At 46.5% G+C, this 21,539-nt stretch overlaps 1 protein-coding gene across 2 annotated transcripts in view; it reads right to left on the reverse strand.

Moving 5' to 3' along the window:
* ACVR2B (activin A receptor type 2B) overlaps positions 1 to 21,539 on the reverse strand; it is a 108,789-nt gene that overhangs the window by 55,120 nt on the left and 32,130 nt on the right. The window contains exons 15-19 of one of the 2 annotated variants that reach the window (XM_032408979.1): positions 20,020 to 20,116; positions 12,012 to 12,070; positions 10,816 to 10,903; positions 8,103 to 8,188; positions 1,049 to 3,278 (exon numbers count right to left, since the gene is read on the reverse strand). In XM_032408979.1, the coding sequence (XP_032264870.1) occupies positions 3,201 to 3,278; positions 8,103 to 8,188; positions 10,816 to 10,903; positions 12,012 to 12,070; positions 20,020 to 20,116 (408 nt within the window). In that variant the 3' untranslated portion in view covers positions 1,049 to 3,200. Of the gene's footprint in view, positions 1 to 1,048; positions 3,279 to 8,102; positions 8,189 to 10,815; positions 10,904 to 12,011; positions 12,071 to 20,019; positions 20,117 to 21,539 lie in introns of those variants that run through there. The other variant, XM_032408978.1, reaches the window with a different exon arrangement.

Raw genomic sequence — 21,539 nt, forward strand, 5'->3', positions numbered from 1 at the left:
AGAGGGAGAAGCAGGCTTCCCGCGGAGCAGGGAGCCCGATGCGGGGCTCGATCCCATGACCCCGGGATCATGACCTGAGCCGAAGGCAGACGCTTAACGACTGAGCCACCCAGGCGCCCTGTTTTTTCTTTTTTCTTTTTTTTTTTTAAAGATTTTATTTTATTTATTTGACAGAGAGAGAGAACGCGAGCAAGGGAACACAAGCAGGGGCAGAGGGGGAGGGAGAAGCAGGCTTCCCGCTGAGCAGGGAGCCCGATGTGAAGCTCAATCCCAGGACCCTGGGATCATGACCTGAGCCAAAGGCAGATGCTTAATGACTGAGTCACCCAGGCGCCCCCCGCTTTTTCATTTTTATTCTGAGTTTTAAATTTTCTGAACTGTGGTATCTTTCATATCCACAATTGTTTCAAAATTTAGACTTCATGTTGGAGGGTTGTTACAGTTTACTCTCTTTTGTTCTCTTTATTCTGGAGTATTTCATCAGCTTGAAAAGTTATGATTCTTTGTTTTCTTCCTGTATTTGTATACACAGTGAATTCCTTGTTCTATTTATGTTGACATGCTTGCAATAACAGGCAACTCTATGAGGGCAGAGGTAAAATGGGAAATGGATTGATTGAGTGGCTTTCGCTGTTTCTTGGTCCAAGAGAATCTTTTTCTGTTGGTCAATGTAAAATTTCTTTAATGAGTAATGTCTAGGTAGTAGGGGTGGGAAAGTTGTCCATTTTCTTCTGAATCTTTGACTTGCTATTGATAGGCTGTTATCTTCAGCTTTCTGCTTTCTTTCTCCCCTTCATCCACCAAGCCTGCTAGGGACACCACTTCCTTTCAAGATGACTTCATCTCTCTCAGAAGTGATGCTGCTGGTCCCACTCATTTTCTAAACCTCTTCCTTTGACGTCCCCCTCTCCACTGCCTTGATTGACCAGGTCCCAGACCTGGTTTGCAGCATTTTTCCACTCTGGATGGAAACCACAAGTAGTCTGGTTTAACCGAAGTTCCAGTTTAGGCAAGGGCTTGCAGCAGAGGTAAAATTTGAGGGATTCTGCAGGAAGCAGATCACACAGGACTTTATTTGTAGGCTTTTGTGATACATTGAGCAAGGAATAAAAGGATCCAAAGTAAAACGGGAGGGAAGGAGAGAAAGGAACTGCTTTAGGAGTTAACAAAGGAATAACCAAACTCACTTGGTGACTGATCTGACGTGGGAAAGGGAGAGGACATCTGCATTTGAGGTTTGGGTTCTTCAATGAATGGATGGATGAACGGTGGTGCCAGTTCACTGAAACAGGAACACGAGAGGAGGTTTGGGGAAGGGCAAGGGAAGATAAGTGGAGTCTGAAGTACCCCCCTGAGAATTCTAATAGACTCCAAGGAAAGTTCTGGATGAAAGCATAGGTCTGGGTGTTCCTGGCATAGAAGCAGTGGTTGAAACCCAAGAAGAGATGAAATTATCCAACAAGAGAGGATAGAATGGGAGAGAAAGAGAGATGAGGATAAAAATTTGGGGACCAGCAATAATTAAGGACTACACAGAGCATTACTATCAGTAAAGAAGAAGGAATGAAAGCTCAGGAAAGCAGAAGAAAAGTTGGGAAGAATGACTATCAAAAAAGAAGACAAGGACAGAAATAATTACTGTAATGGATTAAAATACATAAAATATATTAAATGTATGGTATTGACACTAAAAATAAAAACCTACTTGCTGTTAGAGGATGCTTGGGAATCAACCCATTGTTTTGAAAACTGGTGAACAGAGGAAAGTATTTATCCAGCATCTCCTAGCTCTTTTGGGTAATTGGGCAGGGAATGTCTCTCACACAGAAGAATCCCGGGTAATAAATGAAGAGGAATAACAAAACGGTATCCCTAGTGAACTAATGGAGCTAGGCTTGAACATCCCCCAAATGAGATAAAACCAGACATATGTGCCTCCCAATGGAAGAACACAACACCATTTTATGAAATTGTCTGACATAAAAAGGGAAATAATCCCACGTGCATCAGATCAAGCCTCTAGGTCAGTGGTTATGAACCAGGGGCAATTTTGCCTTCCCATCCCCACCAGGAGATAATGTGGCAATGCCTGGAGACATTTTGGATTCTCATGACTTGGGGAGGGCGTGCTACTGGCATCTGGTGGGTCGAGGCCAATGACCCTGCCGCCCCCCAACAACCAAAACTTACCCAGCCCCAAATGTCAATAGTACTGAGGTTGAGGAGCTCTGTATTAGATCCAATCACCAATTTATAGGAAATACAGAAGATAGAGAATATGTTAAATGACACCCCGGAAAAAGAATCAACAAAATCCAGAATTAGAGAAATGCTCCCTGAAGGAAGGGATGGAGGGAGGGAGGTGCTGCCCTGTACTACCTGGGAGAGGGCCCCTGCAAGTGGTCTCGTGTGCCAGGGAGTCAGGCAGCCTGTGGGCAGAGCTGATGGGAGGGGACAGGAAGCTTGGTCATCAGCCCTGTCAAGCTTTTTGGGTGGGAGGTAATGAGCTAAGGTGGGCATGGGGAGGGAGGAGAGATCACAGAGGATGAGGGGACAGAAGCTGGGAGGTGAGAAGGGCAAAAACTTGATGGAGGGGTTAGCACAGGGAAGACAAGAAAGGAAGACACTAGGAAGCCCTTCAGACACTGAAATGAGGAGCGAGGAAGCAGCTGAGGGGGTCAGCGTTGGAGGAGGGAGGATGGACCACAGGGTCACAGTATGGGGGGGGCAGGTGGCTGTGGGTTACAGTTTGAGGAGAAGTAGCCAAAGAGTCAAGAGTTGGGGAAGAGGTTGCTAGGGTGGGGGTATGGGGGATAGCTTTGTCTCCCCTGTTCTGCTGATTAGGTCCCTATATTAGCTTTACTTCTGCATTTGAAAGAGGAAAAGTCACAATTTTTACTGGACATATCCCAGACTCACTGTTTTATCTTGCCTCCCAAGATAAAGGACAGGAAAAGACAGATGCTTTCCTGCCCCAGGCACAAGGGCACAGAATCAGCCCATTTATGTTCAGGAAGATGTGCTAAGGTGGGTTTCAGGTGGTCCCGGGCAGGGCTGGAGCACCGCAAGGAGTCAGGTGGGCAGGCAGAGTCACTCAGGACAGGGAAGAGGATCCCTGCTGTCCAGGAGGAGCATGGCTCAAAGTGGGATCAGTGAGCCTGGGCAGGCAGGGCTAATAGGGGTGCCTGGGCCTGAGGAATTCACTCTGGAGGCCCCCGGGTCTGGGACAGGATTCTCTGCTCAAGCTCGGCGTATTGCGGGAGAAGGGCCTCGTAGACCTGGAGGGGCAGAAAGAGCAGTTTAGAATGGGGAGGGAGAGATGCCTCTCATCTCTTAGCAACTTGCAATTTTTAAAATTTAGCATCCCATTTACTTGCAATTTAAGTGTTTGTGCTGGGCAAAGGAAAGGAAGCATCAAGTCTCAAAAGAGGAAAAGCTAGTAGTTCTCAAACCTACACTTTAAGATTTTCAAAAAATGCAAATTAGGACTAAAAAATTTGTTATCAAATCTACAAAATTTTAAAAAATTCTGGTGAAGGTACCTGGAAATGCCGGCTTATCGCACAGCTGGTGAAGCTGGTGGTGCAACCCTTCTGGAAATCAACTTGACTGTACGCTGGTATTAAAGGGCTTGAAAATGCCCCTAGCCTTTGACCCATTTATTCTACTTCTGCAAAGCTCTCCTAAGGAAACCATCCTAAATGTAGGGTGCCACACCTGACTAACCGTCCAGTCTCCTAAGACTACCCTGCGTCACACCCTGGCCCTCAACAGGATACACTGGGGAAACATATCAGTTGGTACAGTGGCTGCAGTGCTTCTCTTCAATGAAAGACCACGCAGCGGTCCTTATAGCGGTTGGCACAAGTGTCCAGGAAAGGGTCTCCCTGCCCCCCATGTCACGGCTCAGGTGCAAGGAGGTGAAACCCACATCATACAGATGTAAGAACCACCCTGGCTTTGAAACCTCATGCCACACAGGAGTGTCTCTTGTAACAACTCCATAGGCAAGACACATGCCCATGAGACATCACTGGACGCAGGGAAGCCCTAAGTATGACTTCCCCTCAGGTATATATGGTTTTCCCACTCCAGATGCAGTGCCCTAAGTAAAGGCCATTTTTACATAAGCAATGCTGTGTACCAATACTGTGACATTCCAAAGGAAACAGAGCTAGAAATTTAACTGAAGTTCAAATTCTCATGCAGAATAGGAAAAGGTTTTGTTAACCTTTTACCCACATAATTTCAACTGCAGTAATTAAAAGACTAGAGGGGCACCTGGGTGGCTCATTCGGTTAAGCGTCTGCCTTCGGCTTAGGTCGTGGTCCCAGGGTCCTAGGATTGAGCCCTGCGTCAGGCTCCCTGCTCGGCAGGGAGCCTGCTTCTCCCTCTCCCTCTGCCCCTCCCCCGCTTGTGCGCGCTCTCTCTCTCTCTCTCTCTCTCTCTCAAGTAAATTGGTAAAATCTTTAAAAAAAAACAAGCAAACTAGAAGCAACTGCTCTAAGACATATAAAAGGCACAAGTAAATTATGGTTCATTAGCCAGACAGAATATTATGCAGTCATTAAAAATAATGTATATGCTCATTTTTAAGAATATAAATACTCATGTTGTACTGCAGTGTTTTTTTTTTTTTAAGTGGGCTACAGAATTATATATACAGTGTGCTGGGTAATGAACCAAAACCAAAAACCAATAAGGGACAAAGGTTTTTAAAAAGATTTTATTTTTGAATAATCTCTACACCCAACGTGGGACTCAAACTCAGAACTCCGAGATCAAGAGTCCCACGCTCCACCAACTGAGCCAGCCAGGCACCCCTCACAACACCACGTTCTTAACCTTCCTTCCCCCCTCCTTTAAAAAAAAAAAAAAAAGCTGTTTTCACTTGTGACGCTATAAGCCTTGCCTGAGAAATGTGGGCACTTCAGGTTAGCACATGGTGTCTTACAGACAAGGGACCCAGATTTCCTTGCGACTCACAAACGCCACTACTAGCTCATTCTAATCCCACTCCTTCATTTGGCTTAATTAGCTCCAAACTTTAGTAACTGATTTTGCACCCAGGGCCCACTCTTGGCACATCTGGGGCCACTCGGTGAAGGAGACAGAGAACAGAGAACTCACGGGGAGCTTGGATCTCGTCTGTCAGGAGGAAACTGCAATATTCAGCTGAGCCGAGAGAAAACACTGGTACAGTTTTGAGTTTCTACTTGAGCACAACCACTGCTGTACGTGCCATAGAGAGAACACAGAGGATGCTCCCCTGCTCCCAAGTTTACAAACCAGTCCTCCAATAGGTCATTACACCAACAGTCATAGACTGCTGCTGCTTGCAACCTGGTGTTACGAAGGATTCTGAGGTTGCACTTGGGTTGACGGGTACGGAGTTCCAGGAGCCCTTAGTGACTTTGGTCATGGGCGAGCCAGGGAAGGTGGGGGACACACACAGAGTGTTTGCTGCCTATAAGGAGACAGGTGCAGCTGCCCTAAAGCTTTTCCCAGCTACCTTCTCCCTCGTGGGCCTCCTTCTAGAGGACAAAGGAGCCAGAACCTACCCTAGCCTTTCTTACAACAAAGGGTGACCATATGACCAAGTGGCCGTCTGGTGGGGGAGTTGAGAGAAATAGACCAGGATTCTCTCCCTGATGAGCAAGAAGTGCATGAGGAGGGGCTGCCCAATGCCACGCTCTCATTCCTGCCTATGGATACAGTGGTGGGGGAGCGGGATGTTTGGAGAAGCGGAAGACATCCTGTGATCATCGAGAGCACATCTAAAGTGGTGCCACCCAACACCGTAGCCATAAGTCATATAAGCCTGGGAGCACTTGAACTGGGACTAGTGCTACAAGTCCAAAATACACCTCGGATTTCAAAAGCTTCATACAAAAAAGAGGAATGTAAAATAGCACATTGGCAATTTTTCTTATTGATTACCTGTTGAAATGGCAATATTTCAGACATACTGGATTAGATAAAAAATATCTTTAGTCATTTATTTATTTTTACTTTTTTTTTTTTTTAATGAGACTACTAGAAAATTGGAAATGACATAGGTGGTTCTCAGGGTGCCATTGTCCGTTGCTGATCTGTAGAATTGCAGGGACTATGACCCAGAGCCCTGACATTGTGGAACCACGGAACCAGCCCCACAACTACCTTCAGACTTCTTGTTACATAATAAAGCCATTCTAATTAGGGAGTCTTTCCAAACTTCACAATGAGTGGGTTAAAAGTAGGCAGGACCAGATGTTGTCCCACTTCACAGATGCAGAAACAGGCTCAGAGATGAGAAATGCTGTTCAAGGTCACATGAAGGTCATATGCTGAAGGAAAGGCTGGATAAGAATGAAAACCCAAAGGCCCTTTCTATCAGTTTAGGGTCTTTCTACTGCATTGAGTTGGCTCTTAAAGGTAAGGACACACGACAGAAGGACAAAGTAATAAAAGCTTGGGCACACCTATGCGTGTGGGTTATGTAGTCACCTGGAAACTGGGAGCTTCTGCTCCCAGATATGTTGGGAGACAATTCTCCATGGTGTTTCTACGTGACTGGTGACAGCTTTTGTTGCAGACTATCTTTTCAATGTTTATACAGCAAGTAGCATTGGAAGATAGAGATAGAGTCGTCCTCTGGGGCAGACGGAAAATTTATTTGCTGATCAGGCTAGTACACATAATGTCTCCCTCGAGGGCAAAGGTTGGGAAGACCTGCTTGCAGCTCCTTTGTAAGTTGGGAGTTTCCTAAGCTTGGGGTCACTCAGTTTTGACGCAGACACAGCGTGTGCACAGTATCCTCCTGGGCCCACTCCACATCGTCCAATGGCACTTCAGGGCCAAGGAAACCTGGTGCAAGCATGAAGTTCACACTGACTGCTACATCAGTGATAATGCCCTCTGTCTGCGCAGCCCTGCCGCTGGGCTGCAAGAACCTTCTGGGAACAGGAACAGAGGTACGGTGGAGGCTGTGCCATACCACCCACACTGCCCTTCAAGAATGAAGACCTTATTCTCCCAGCCCTCGGCTGACGGCCCCCTTTGGGGATGGCTTTGGCTAGAGAGTGCTGCCTTACCCCATCCTGGGGTGGCCTGCATACACAGACTGGCTGACATCAGGTATAACGGCCCGGCCCCCTCACCCCAGCTAGGTTAAAGTCCAAAGAGTCAGCCCAGCTTCATAACTTCCTCTAGGACTGGCTGAGGGCTCCAGGGAGATTGCCCTGTGGCTCACCTCCTCCCTCTGCCCCATCCTGCCTCCTCGTTTCCCCCTCCACAGATACAGATCCCACGAGCACCCCCAATAAATGTCCTACACCCTAATCGGCATCTCAGGGTCTGCTTTCCAGAGAACCCAAGCTGTAACAAGCGGGGTCTGCCTTCCCAGGGATTTCCTGGCCTGGGGAACCGCACACCTGCCTTGGATCCAGACTTCAGATCTGAGGGCTAGAAACGCAGCACTTCTTACGCTTAAGTGACAGAGTCTTTCTGTGGCTTCTGTAACCCGTGAAATGTAAGGGCCCGTCCTGAGGCATATGGAACACTGAAGATACACCCAGCAATCGATCTGACCCCTGGGGCTATAAAATCAGCAGTATCTATAAATCTCAGCTGACAACCTGGCTCCCTTTTGCTCTGTTTCCCTGACAATTAAAAACCAAAAAGTAGGATTTCCCCATTAGCTGAACACATCAACTTTAAGTGACAGAGCAAAACTTACCTTTTGGAAAAAAAGAACCTACAGTTGACCTTGAACATCATGGGTTTGAACTGTGCAGGTCCAAGTACAGGTGGATTTTTTTTGATAGAGTAGATGGTAAATGCATTTTGCTTATTATTTTCTTTTCTCTAGTTTATTTCATTTTAATAATACAGTATATAACACATACAATATATAAAATATGTAGTAATTGACTATTTATGTTATCAGTAAGGCTTCTGATCAACAGTGGGCTATTAGTAGTTTTGGGGGGAGTCAAAAGTTATATGTACATTTTCGTGTCTGCAAGGGGATTGGCACCCGTCACCCATGTTGCTCAAGAGTTAACTGTGGTTGGTTTTCACAATGCAAAGGCTATGACCAAATTCTGATGGTCTCTCACCTGAGCAGCTCCTGGGGTTGGGGTAGCAGCTAATCTGGGATTTGGGGCTAACTTCACAACCTCTGAAAAGGGCACGTCTGTTCCAGCTGCAAGGCCCAGAAGGGAAAGCTCATTTCACATCAGTGCATGTTGCAAATGAAGACATTAACTGAAAATAGCATCTTATCTCTGGGGTGATAAAATATTCTAAAACAGGATTATGGTGATGGTTGCACAACTCAGTAAATTTACTAAAAAATCACTGAATTGTACACTTAAAATTGGGTGACTTTTATGCCATATAAATTGTGCCTCAGTAAAACTGTTCGAGAAAAAGAGAGAGACAGAAGAGAGAAATTTGATGTGCAGACCTCTCCCCAGCAGGGCCTAGTTTGTCTTGCTCAGCGGGACAGCACCTGTCACAGCAGGGCGGCGGGCCCCTGGCATCTGACAGGAGGACTTACCTGCCTCTCCTCCCTCACCTGGCCCCACTCCCCAGGGCTCAGTGCACCGAAGCCACTCCAGGCTTCTTAGGATTCCTTCTACCTCAGAGCCTTCTCACTGTGTCCAGTGTCCTGGTCTCCTCTCTTCACAGACCTACACTCTTCTCAGACCAGCTGCCGCTCACAATGTCCCTTGTTCCGAGGCTCCCTAACCCTCCACCCCTAAGTACCATCAGCTGTCCTCAGAAACTTTGTACAATTTCTGGCCCCAGATTTAAGGTCCCTCCCTTGCTGAGCCCCCAGAGCTCTGTGAAGCCAGGGACTGGGTCTCCAGAAGAGCCCTGGGGCCTCGCACACTGCCTGCATACCCGAGGCCCTCAATAAATACTCCCCAAGCAAATGAGCGTGGGGCTGGAGAGGAAGGGAGGCTGCTGTCGGGCTGGATGGGGGGCAGGAAAAGTGAGGAATTTCTAGGCGGGTTAAGGAGTACTATCAGATAGGCAGGGAAACACAGGACCACTGCGAGTGAGGCAGGGCCCGGGCAAGACACGAGGTTTCCAAGCAGATGTTGGGATATCTCGGCTCAGAGCTGCATGGGAACGGGGTGGGGGAGGGGAGGCCAGCAGAGAGACCAATCAAAAGACACTGGTCCCTTGGCCACTCATTCAGAGACCGCCTATGTGTGAGGTTCAGCCTGGATGCAGCTGGGGAGAACAGATGTGAAGTGGCTGAGACACCTCAGGGTGGGGACCGGTGTGCTCGGATTAGCTTGGGCTTCGGTTTTGGAGGGCAGAGTGGGCAGTACCCCAGATAACCTCTGGCAACGCAACAGGCACAGAAAAGGAAAAATAAAAAAGAAACGCAGTGCCACATAGCAGCGGAGTCCCGGAAGGGCAGTGCCTTTCCCGCTTTAGCAGAAGAAGGAGTGGGAAGTGGGCTCTGGGCTTCTCATGGGCAACACTAAGGGCCAGAAGATAATGGAACAGTATTTTCAAGGTGCTGAGGGAAAGTATTTTGAAGTTAGAGTCCTTTGCCCAAACAAGGTAACATTCCTTTTTTTTTTTTTTAAGATTATTTATTTATTTGAGATAGAGGGAGAGCACAAGTGGGGGGAGGAACAGAGGGAGAGGATGAAGCAGACTCTCCACTAAGCAGGGAGCCCGACATGGGGCTCAATCCCAGGATGCAGGGCTCGATCCCAGCCAAAGTCAGATGCTTAACCGACTGAGCCACCCAGGCACCCCACAAGGTAGCATTCTTTTGGAGGGTGAAACAAAGCCCATGCTGGACATGTAAGGCCTCCAAAATTATCACCTACTGAATTCCCTCTTAAACTTACCTAGGTTGTAGAGTCCAACAAAACTATCATGGAAAAGAAAAAGGAGAAAGAAACTGCAGGGAATTAGGAAGAGAGAGAGGAATTCATAGGGAAGTGCAAATAAAAGCCAATATGATGTAAGTTTAATTAAAAACACAACCTGGAAATAAATTACCCAGTGATCTTGACACAGGAGGTGGCATGAGGTGGGGTGAGGAAGACAGGGTAGACAGGGAGGGGAGTAAAAGAGTGAGAGGTTAATTATTAAGAGAAGGATCTGGTCCCTGATTAATTCTCAGTGTTGATAGAAACATGTAAGTTTAAATAGGTGTGTTAAAAAGTGAAGAGTAAATGCATGAAGAGAACTGCCAGAGGAAACAGAGCCCTTGAGGTAAATGGGCAGCTGGAGGAGCAGTCTGAGCAGGCAGGGGACAGGGCAAATTGACTAAATGGGCCCCTTGTGGGCATGGGCAGCTCCCAGGAGAACCTGCCTAGATGGGGGAGGTCCAAGTTTCAGCGAGGCTGCCATCAGAGCGATGGGCCCCCATGGAGCTGTCCAGGGTACTGGACTGTTTGGCTCTGAAGCCTTCAGCTTTGTTTCCACTTCCTGCATTTGCTGAAAAGATGGCCCTGGACTTCATCCACCTCTCCTGCCCACCAGCTGTCCAGACCCACACCCATGTGCCCTCAAGCATGTCCTGCGTTCTTTCCCAATGTCCCTGTGCTGAGCCTGCCCATGACCAAGTCTCATTCAGTTAGGAACCTACTTTTCTTTGCCCACTTTAAGTACAGAATAAAAGAACAGAAGGTTTGGGTTGGTTCTTGCCTGCTGGGAGGAGAAAAATGAAACTAAAGCCCAAGACTCCAATGTCCCTAAAGACTGGGAACATTCCAATCTCCCCTTTCTATCCTCCTCAGCCCCGCCAGTGCCCCAACTCTTCCAGAAGTCTCTGTTCCCCATCCCTCGACCTACCGTGGAAAGCTCGGTATGCAGAGCCCACACAGGCCGAGTTGGCAGTGTCTGTGACATACACTGGGGCACCAAACACATCTGCAAGCACCTGGAAAGGAGGAAGGTTCATACTGTAGTAAGCCATTCCTCGGGGGGAACACGGACATTTGGCACACATGCTCTACGCTCTCTTTCCTCATGTGTCTTCTGATGCCTTCCATTCCACCTCTACTGCCTTAAAGGAAGTATACTCAGCCATGCCACCCTGATAATAATAGAGTCAGGATGATCTGGGGGAAGTCTCCAGTGGAGGGCCACAGCTCTCCAGGTTGTCCCTGCACTATGTAACCATTTTATCAAAGACAAGGAGGAAGATTGAGGAAGTATACTTAGCAAATGGTTAAGGTGGAGATGGCTGGAGGTAGAGACTAATGTCAACAAGCTCAAACAAACCCAAACTAAGAGGACATGTCTAATAGGAATAAGGATAAATTTTTCCATTTAGCTCCCCAAAATAAATTGCATATTTTAAAATGGAGGACTTCTACTCAGTGGAGCTCACATGGAAAAGACTTGGGAGTCTTAGTTGACCGTAAATATTACAGTGGATGCCACTGATGCCCCATCTGGATTCCATTACTGGACTGCTGTGCATCTCTCCCCCAGATGCTGTGAGTATCGGCTGCTAATGGCTTACAGCTGCCCCTCCTCAAAGGAATTGCTCTTGGCTGAACAGAGGATGCCTCTCATAGGAGGTTATTCTCACCTCTCTCCAGGTTAGCCACTTGGCCCCCTTACCCAAGGTGGAACCAAGTCTGTGGTACAGTTCACGTTTCAGATATTCCCTATGGGATGGAACCGAAGCTGAAATCACATTCTTGCTTATCATTTCCCTCGGCGCTACCTGCCCCCCTCACTCTCTTCTGGGAGCACCTTCTCAACAATCCACTTATAGAAGAATTCCCATCTCAGGCTCTTCTTTTAGAGAATCTTACCTAAGACAGGTATATTATAAGTCAATAGTTGATACAGCCTCAGGCTACATCCAAAAATGCTCAGTGTCCCAGTAAGACCCTGGCAGCCCCATGATGTGACAGCTTGACTGTCAGACATCTGCAGGAGTGGGAACAGAGGCAGTCCTTATTGGACAGCGTCTGGCTCTTAGAAGTAACAGACATGGAAGAGGTCCTACTGCTTGGCCTATCACCAACACATACCTGTAAGATTTCTCTGTTGCGAGATGCCCCTCCAGTGGCCAAAATCTTTGTCTTGGGCACTGCAAGGAAGAAGAAAACACTGATGGCTGTAACAATCTCCCCAAGACAAAAAAGACTTTTCTAGAGTTCTTCAGCCACAAAGGGCTTGTACTGGGCCAATGCCTCTTACTCATCACACAGGACTCAAGGAGAGCTCCAGAGCTGGCGTTGTCCATGCAGGCTTGTCACAAGTAATTTGTTTGTGAGGCTGCTGCCCCACTGACCTCTTACTGTCTTCATTTTTTTTAAATCATTAAAAAAAAAAAGAATCTGTCAACAAACCAGGAACAAAAGGGAACTTACTTAAATTAATAAAGGCCATCTATCCAAAATTTATAACAAACGTCATTCTTTTTTTTTTTTAATTTTTTTTTTTTTAAGATTTTATTTTATTTATTTGACAGGGAGAAAGACAGCGAGAGAGGGAATACAACCAGGGGGAGTGGGAGAGGGAGAAGCGGGCTTCCCACTGAGCAGGGAGCCCGATGCGGGGCTCGATCCCAGGACCCTGGGATCATGACCTGAGCCTAAGGCAGACGCTTAACGACTGAGCCACCCAGGTGCCCCTAACAAATGTCATTCTTAATAGAAACATTTAGAAGTATTTTCTTTAAGAGTGGTGTGTCTCCCAGACCTCAAAAAAATGGCCTCCAAATGATCCTTGCCTCCAGATATGTTTACGTTCATGTCGTTCCCTCTCACAGTCAATAGGGCTGACTCCTGTGACCAGTGGGATATTGTGTAAATGGTGGAGTGTGAGTTCCAAGAGTAGGTCATAAAGGACATTGAGGCTTCTATCCTGTTCTGTTGCAGATCACTCTCTTGGTTCCCTCACTTTGGGGACTCCTACCAACAGCCGTGTGAGCTGGCCACCTGGGGAGCAGATCCTACAGCCCGAGTCAAGCCTTCAGATGACTGCAGCCCCAGATGACATACTGACTTCAACCTTAGAAGAGACCTCAGCCAGAATGACTGAGTTATGCTAATCCCAAATTCTTGACACACAGAAACCATGTAAGATAATAAATGTTCATTGTTGTTTTAAGCTGATAAGTCTTGAAGTAATTTGTTACACAGCAATAGATCGTTAATAGTAAGAACAAAACAAAGACTCATACTATCCAATACACTGTCACATAGTACTAGTTTTACTAGCCATGCCTATAAGGCAAGAAAAATAAATAAATATATAAGGATTGAAAGAAAATAAATAAAACTACCATTATTATTTACAGACAATAAACTATCTACTTAGAAAAATTAAAAATAGGCAAACTAAAGTTTAATAAGGTTGCCAGATATAAAAAAGTCAACTTACAATAATCAATGGCATTTCTAGCAATAACCAATTACCAAATGTGATAGAAAATAAATTACCATTCACAATGGTAACCAGAAATATAATGTAGCTAGGAAATACCTTAGCAAAGAATTCAGAAGCCTCTATGAGGAAAAAGAAAATGGAAGATGTTATTAAAGTACAAAAAGGAGTATCTAAGTAAATTAAAAGATATTCCATGGTCTTGGCTGGATTTGAACTAACATTATAAAAGTGTCAATTTTTTCAAACGAATTTATAAATTCAATGCAACCTAAATAAAAATTCCAACTGGATTTTTTTTTAAGGAACTGAATCAAGTTAGTATAAAATATTTATGGAAAAATAAAGATCCATAAATGGCTAAGACAACACTGAAAAAAGAAAAGTGAGGGGATGAATTGCTATATTAGACATTAAGACGTGTTTTGGGCTGAACTGTGTCCCTTCAAAATTTATATGTTGAAGTTCTAACTACTAGTACCTTAGAATGTAACTGTATTTGGAGATAGACAGATACATGTTTAAAAAGGTAGTTAACTGGGGTGCCTGCATGGCTCAGTTGTTAAGCATCTGCCTTCAGCTCAGGTCATGATCCCAGAGTGCTGGGATCGAGCCCCGCATCGGGCTCCCTGCTCCGCGGGAAGCCTGCTTCTCCCTCTCCCACTACCCCTGCTTGTGTTCCCCTCTCGCTGTGTCTCTCTCTGTCAAATAAATAAATAAAATATTTTAAAAAAAGGGTAGTTAACTGAAATGAGGCCATTAGGGTGCCTCTAATTCAATATGGCTGCTGTCCTTATAAGAACAGTCTATTAGGACACACAGAGGGAAAACCATGTGAAGACACAGTCAAGGAGAGAGACCTCGGGAAAAAACAACCATGCTGACACCTTGATCTCAGACTTTTAGCCTCCAGAATTGTGAGAAAATTAATACCTGTTGTTTGATCCATCCAGTCTGTGGTACTTTGTTATGCAGACCTGGCCAACTAATACATACTACAAAGCCATAATAATAGTTTGTCCCCAAAACAGACCAATAAACCAATGGAGTGGAAAAGGGGATGGGGAGAGAGACCCACATATATATAAAAACTTGATAAATGATAAAGAAGGCACTACAAGTAATGGAGGAAAAGAGAACTGGGTCACCATGCGGAAAAAAAATTAAACCGGACCCCGATTTACACCATTCACAAAAGTGAACTCCAGAAGGATCAGAGTCCTAAATGTGGAAGTTACACGAACAACAAAATGTACCAAAAAAAAAAAAAAAAATTTCTGTGGCACTGAAAGAGGGGAAAACCTTTTCAACAATATCTCAAGAGCATAAAATTTAAAATGAAATATTGGCAGGTTTAATTTAATCAAAACTCTGTTCAGTTGCCAACACTATAAATAAGGTTAATAGACAAATGACAGAAGATGCTTGCGACACAGAAAGCTGACAAGGATCTAGTAATATTCGAAGTATCTGATAAACTCCTGCAAACTGTTAAGAAAAAGATGGGAAATCCAATACGGGGGAAATGGTAAAAGATAAAAACCGCCAATTCACGGGGGAAAAAAACCAAAGTTACAAAGAGCTGTTCAAAGTCATTATTAATGAAAAAAAATGCAAATGAAAGTAACACTCCGATACTAGTTTACATCCATCCCTCAGATTAGCAAAGGAGTCAAAGGTGCTTAATGCTAAATGTTGGTGGGGATACGGGAACACTCATGCACTGACAGTAGACCGATGATTTCAAAAACGCAAGACTCTGAGCCTGTCTGTCTCTACCCACTTCCACTGAGCAGCAGCGGCATCTGACCTCAAGCTAAAGAACTGCCCTCCAGCCAAAGTGAGCATCTACCTGGGGAGGGTGCCTGGGGGGCCTGAGGGGAATCAGAACTTGCAGTACCACTGAGCTGCCTGGGCAGACGTGGAAAGGGACAGACATGCACCCATCATAGAAATAAGCTGCATTCATCTTCCAACCAGAATAAAAACCTGCTGATTTTGGCATGTGGAGAGCCTTCGTAGGGAGGACTCCAACTTTAACGCTTGTACAGTGCTCACAAGTTTCAACTTAAATCTGCCTGTTGTCACCCCATCTACTTCCCCAGCCTGGAAAGGGCAGGTGGGGTGGGGCAGGCGGGGCGGGGGTAGGGGGCACTGGGAGGAGGGACCTTGCTTGCTGTCTCCACTGAGAACCAGTTACTCATTCAGTACTACGAACCCGCAGCCAAGACAGTTGAGAAAAATCAATGGTGTGAAAGAGAAAGATCAATGTGAACAGACTACCTCAGAAGGAAAAGAACCCAGGCAACAAAAGGGCAAATTTGAAAAAATGCCAATATTTTATCCTCTGGTGTATTTGAATGGGTATAAATCCATAAAAAGGAATAAACCATTACGAAGAAGAACTGGGAAACAAGAAAGAGTTCTAAAAATTAAAAAAAATGATATATGAGGGGCGCCTGGATGGCTCAGTCGGTTAAGCGTCTGACTTCAGCTCAGGTCATGATCTCAGGGTCCTGGGATAGAGCCCCACATTGGGCTCTCTGCTCAGCAGGGAGTCTGCTTCTCCCTCTTCCTCTGCCCCCCCTCCTGCTTGTGTTCACTCTCTCTCTCAAATAAATAAAATCTTTAAAAAAAAAAAAGATATATGATTACAAACAAATTTAGGTGGAAAAACTAAACAGTAGAATAAACATGGCCATATCTAATATAATAACCTGAAAGATACAATCCAGGAAATTCCCTATGATTTAAAGTGATAAGGAAAGAGAAAGAATAAAGTTAGAAGACACAGAATTCATTTATCCTTTTAGAGTTACTCAGTCTACAAATATTTAGGGAGAGCCCAGTTGCCACCTGGTAGTGGTTTAAGAAGTGGGAATAGATAGTTTAACAAGACAGATGAGATTCTTCCTCTCAGAGAGCTCATATTCTAGTTGAGGGAGGACAGACCATAAAAAGATAAATTTAAAAATAGAGCATGAGAGTGACAAGTTCATTTTTCAAAAATTTTATTTACTTATTTATGTCATCTCTACACTCAACATGGGGCTCAAACTCACGACCTCAAGATCAAGAGTCGCATGCTCTTCCGACTGAGCCAGGCAGGGGCCCCTGAGAGTGACAAGTTCTATGACGAAATAAAGCAAAGTGCAATTAGGGCCAGAGAGCCAACATCTGGTCTGCATAAGACAGGGTTTCTCAAGCTTGGCACAGCTGACATTTGGGCTGGATAATCATTGGCTGTGGGGGCTTGTTGCACACACTGCAGAATGTGCAGCAGCATCTCTGGCCTCTGCCAGTGAGATGCCAGGAGCACTCCCCGTTTGTGACACCAAAAATGTCTCCAGATATCATCAAAAATCCTCTGGGGGGCAAAATCACCTCTGTTGGAAACCACCGGCCTAATATGAATTCTAGTAAAAAGAACAGAGAAAATGAAGGGAAATAAATCATCGGAGAAATGATGTAATAAATTTTCCCAAGGTAGAAAAAGTCAGATATATTCAGGCAAAAGGGGCCAGCAGGTGCTTGGCACAATGAAGACATAAGGCCTATACCCAGACTTTAGTTGAGAAATTTCCAAAATCCTAAGAAAGAAGATTCTAGAAGATTCTGTAGAGGAAAAAAATACCATTCAGATGGGCTTCTCACTGGCAACGCTAAAAGTCAGAAGACAAAAGAACATTATTTTCGAAGTTCTAAAATAATATGATCTTTGAATTCAGAATTCCACATATTATAAAAGTAGCATTTAAGTGTGAAGGCAAAATTAAACCATTTTCATACAGTCAGAGACCATTCCCCTTACCCCCACCTCTACATGAAAGAATTAGTCAAGGATGTCCTGAAGCAAAGATGAAAGCCAAATACAAAACCACTTAGATGTGTGATATAATAAATAGTGGTAATCAAGGAAAGCCACCAAGTGTATAATTTAAATAATTATTGATGCGTAATGCACACTGAACAGTAACATCCTGGAAATGGAAAATGGGAGGTAAAGAAGAGAGAAGAGGGGGCGCCTGGGTGGCTCAGTCAGTTAAGCATCTGCCTTCAGCTCCGGTCATGATCCTGGGGTCCTGGGATCGAGCCCTGCGTCGGGCTCCCTGCTCGGTGGGGAGTCTGCTTCTCCCTCTGCCTGTAGCTCCCCCTGCTTGTGCTCTCTCTCTCTTTCTCAAATAAATAAATAAATAAATGTGGACTGGGCTAGTGAATGGCAGCCCCTGTGCCGACCGGCGCCTGAGTGAGCAGGCCCGCCCTAAATGTATTTGATTAACAAAGTAAGCATTATGCTAGCCAAACATGACAAGTTCCAGAAACAAAATCCACCCACTCAGGTTGTCAGTTTACTACCAATACCTATTACACAGAAGAGATGAAGTAAGGAAAAATCAGCCAAGGGCCTGCACAAGACTGTTCCTAGCAGCGCGGTTGGTAACACGTGCAAACGTACATCACAGAAATGGTAAATGGATCATGGTACAATCACGATGGAACCCCACAGCACTGTGAGAGCTGACAACTGGTAGCTACGCTAATTCACACGGGCGAATTCATGAACATAACGTCGAGTTATAGAAGCAAGTCACCTAAGAACACGGGTCAGCCGGGAGAATGATGCCTCACGTTTGTGCAGCCCTTCTTGGTTCCAAGCATGTTCATTTATGTAATCTTATTTGAGAGGAGGCCAGCAGAGCTAGCAAGACAGGTTTGATACTGCCTTTAAGTCTCCTAAGAGGATAAGTAATTTTATGCGGGTTTGCACAAAACTGCTTTAAAGGCTGGGAATGATGGCATGATTCCATCACCCCTCCAGTGCCCAGGAGGACCTCTCTGTTTTCATTGCCTCTTCCTGCACACTGTTGGGGCCAGCCACCGACAAAGTGCCACCTTCTGCTGGCCAGAGGACCCTTCATGCAGGGCACTGGGTGACGACGTCAGCACCATCCCAGCCCTGCTCACCGATCTCACTTTTCAGGGGATTCTGAAATCTTTGGAGACCTCTGGGGGAATGTCTTTCTTTTTTTTCTTTTTAAGATTTTATTTATTTATATGAGAGAGAGTGGGAGAGAGAGCACGTGCAGGGGGAGGGGGAGAGGGAGAAGCAGACTCCCCACTGAGCAGGGAGCCCGACACAGGACTCGATCCCAGGACCCTGGGATCATGACCTGAGCCAAAGGCAGACGCTTAACTGACTGAGTCACCCAGGCGCCCCTGGGGAATTTCTTTTTACACTTTGAGTGATGGAATGGAGAGAAATGGAAATGTTTATCATGATCATTTTATTTGTTTTAAAATTTGCGGTGAACACACGTACACCCTGAAAAACGTAGGTAACACCTCATAAGTTGACAGCTTGACAAATTTTCACAAACTCAAGACACCCATGTAACTCAGGAAAGGACCACCACCAGCATCCCAGAGGCCCTCTTCCTCTGAAAGGTAGCTGTTCGCTGCCCTGGCTTCCAGTGACAGTCTGGTTTTAAACTTGATGTACACAGAATCTTGCCACACGCACTTCTGTGTCTGCCTTCTCTTGCTCTGAGTGACATCTGTGAGATTCATCCATTTTGTTGCCCGTGGTGGAGGCTGGTTTATTTTCATTTCGGTGTAGCATCACATTGCACGAATATCCCAGAATGCATGTCTCCTGTCTACTACCCATGGGCGCTGGGTTCCAGCACGGGGCCAGTAAGCACCGTGCCATGATGAATGCTCTCCTGTACGTGTTTAGAGACCATGTGTACACATTTCCATTATGCATGCGCAGAGAGACGGGGCTGCTGGGGAGGAGTGTGTGTGCAACTTCTCAGAAGGCTTACCTAATGCTGATTTCTAGAGTATGCTTGCACTTGGTTGGTTCAAAGACAGAAAACATACTACACAGAGCTCAGATTGTCCATAAAAGTGTCATGAGGAGGCGCTCAAGCAAAGAGGCTTCAGGGGTTTTCTACCCTCTCTAGTGACAACAGCTGCTGCCCAGGGGGACAAATACATCTTAGAGACCCGGACTCCACCCTCCTGGCAGAAGCCCTCGCCCCAGACCATTCCAGGGCCAGCAGTAAGGGGAACTCACTGCCCTCCTAAAGCTGCCCATTCCATAGCTCAAGTTCTTAGAAATCCCTTTTTCCCCACAGAGCCCCCGCCCCCCAACCTGCCCTGCCCTGCCTTTCCATTCCAGACCTCTCAGATTGGACAGTGGTTCTGCATCCCCACTCTTCCCCATCCAAGCTGAAGTGCTCAGACTGTGCCCCACAGGCAGATGGCCCCAGCCTAGACCTTTCCCATCTGCACTGCCCATGTCCTCAGGGTCTGGAGCTTGGGACACTGCATCTGCACGTTGGAGGTCTGGGTTACAGAAAGGTCGCTAAGTGCTACAGTTACGCGCCAGAAGGTCAGGCTACTGGGGACAGAGCAGAGAAGCAGCAACAAGCTGCCTCCTCGTCCCTGCCTGCCCACATGGGCCCGCTGACTCACCTTCTCCCCAGCCACCCACGGCCGGGCTCCATCTCCCTCCTGCCCCGGGAATGGAGCCTCAACAGACAGCGTCATGCGAGGCCTGGCCTGAAGGCCGGGAAGCATCTCAAGCACCTCAGGGTGTGAGGGTCCCCACCCCAGAACACAGCCCACCAGCAGCTCACTTACTGACTCGGTAGCCCAAGCCCTCGGCATGGATCCTCTTGGCCATGAACTGCCCTTCAATCAGTGCCCGGATCTCCACAGCCCTAGGGAATGCTGAGACCTGTCCCCAGGAGAAAGCAGGCACAGTGAAAACTCCTTGGTGTCCCTTCATTGTATGTGTGCGTGCACGTGCGTGCATGTGTGTGAGTGCATGCATGTGTGTGCATGAGCATGTGTGTGCGTGTGCATGTGTGTGCGTGTGTATGCATGTACATGCATGCGTGTGAGTGTGCGTGCGTGTGCATGCATGCGTGTGAGTGTGTGTGCATGCATGCATGCGTGTGTTGTCTTTTTAAACAACAGCCCAGATTCAGAACTCATGACTCAGGCCTCCAGGGCAGCTCATACACAGCTGGGGCTCTTGACCCACTAAGCACCTGCTGCACATGCTCACACGAACACATCGCTCACACATACATGCCCCCAGCCTCAGGCGTGCTCACTTCGGGGACACAGAGCATCAGAGAACTCAGTTTCAGGCCACCAAGGGTTCAGCTCTGTGACCTCGAGTTAAGTTAGGTAAATCTTGCTGGGATTTTCATTTTCTTCCTTAACAAAACCGAGGTCATAGTGGTACCTGTTTCAGGGTGGGTATAATGATCAAATGAGACAACAGAGCCTGGTCTAGGTGTGTGATACTAAGTGAGAACCCACAGCTGAGGAGTGTCCGTCAGGCTAATGCTGATAGGCGTCAACCCCAGCTTCGCCCATGCCTTAGCCCCTGAGACCAGTGACAGACCCTACCTTCTCCCTGACAGACCCCGACGGGTTTATGCAAAGGGGAACAGGCATACCTTCTCTGTATGAACAACAGAAACCAAACAGACCCTTCATCAGAAGACTGAGGTGAGCCCCCCCCCCATAGTTTATATAAAGCTTTCCACTTACAACCCAATATGTCATGACTTCATCAGCCACAAATCTGATGCCAACTCTAACTGTAACAGTTACTAGACAGAGGGACTTACTCAATCCCACATGCACGGTGGAGGGGAAAGGAAACAGTGCTTTAGGACCAGGGAGGACTGGGTCTGGAGGGCGCCCTGCACCACCCAGGCCCTGGTGACTTGGGCACATGATTTAGCATCTCTGGACCTCAGGATGCTCTGAGCAGTCAATGAGGGACACAGGGAACCACCAGCACGGTGCTTGGAGCCAAACAGCACACAATAAATGTTAGTGCTTCCTGTCCCAGAGGCTTTTGATCAGGAAGAAATACCCGATCTGGGGACAATGTGAGTCCTTGGGGATGCAGGATTAAGCTTGCCAAGGGAACAGGTTCTATGGCTTTCAGTGGCAGTCAGTGTGGACACGGGTCAGCCCAGGGGAAAGCCCCGAGGTATTCTACACTCCTCTTTGTGAGAATCGCGTCTGTCTTAGATTCTGCGGATTCCCCAGCACTAAAACGCACGCCGGCACATCAAGATGTTTGCGTTAGCAAGAGCGGAGTAAATGAATGAAGTCCCTCAAGTAGCAGAACTTGG

Source organism: Phoca vitulina, unplaced genomic scaffold (genome assembly GCF_004348235.1).
Source record: "Phoca vitulina isolate PV1807 unplaced genomic scaffold, GSC_HSeal_1.0 scaffold10, whole genome shotgun sequence".
NCBI lineage: Eukaryota > Metazoa > Chordata > Mammalia > Carnivora > Phocidae > Phoca > Phoca vitulina.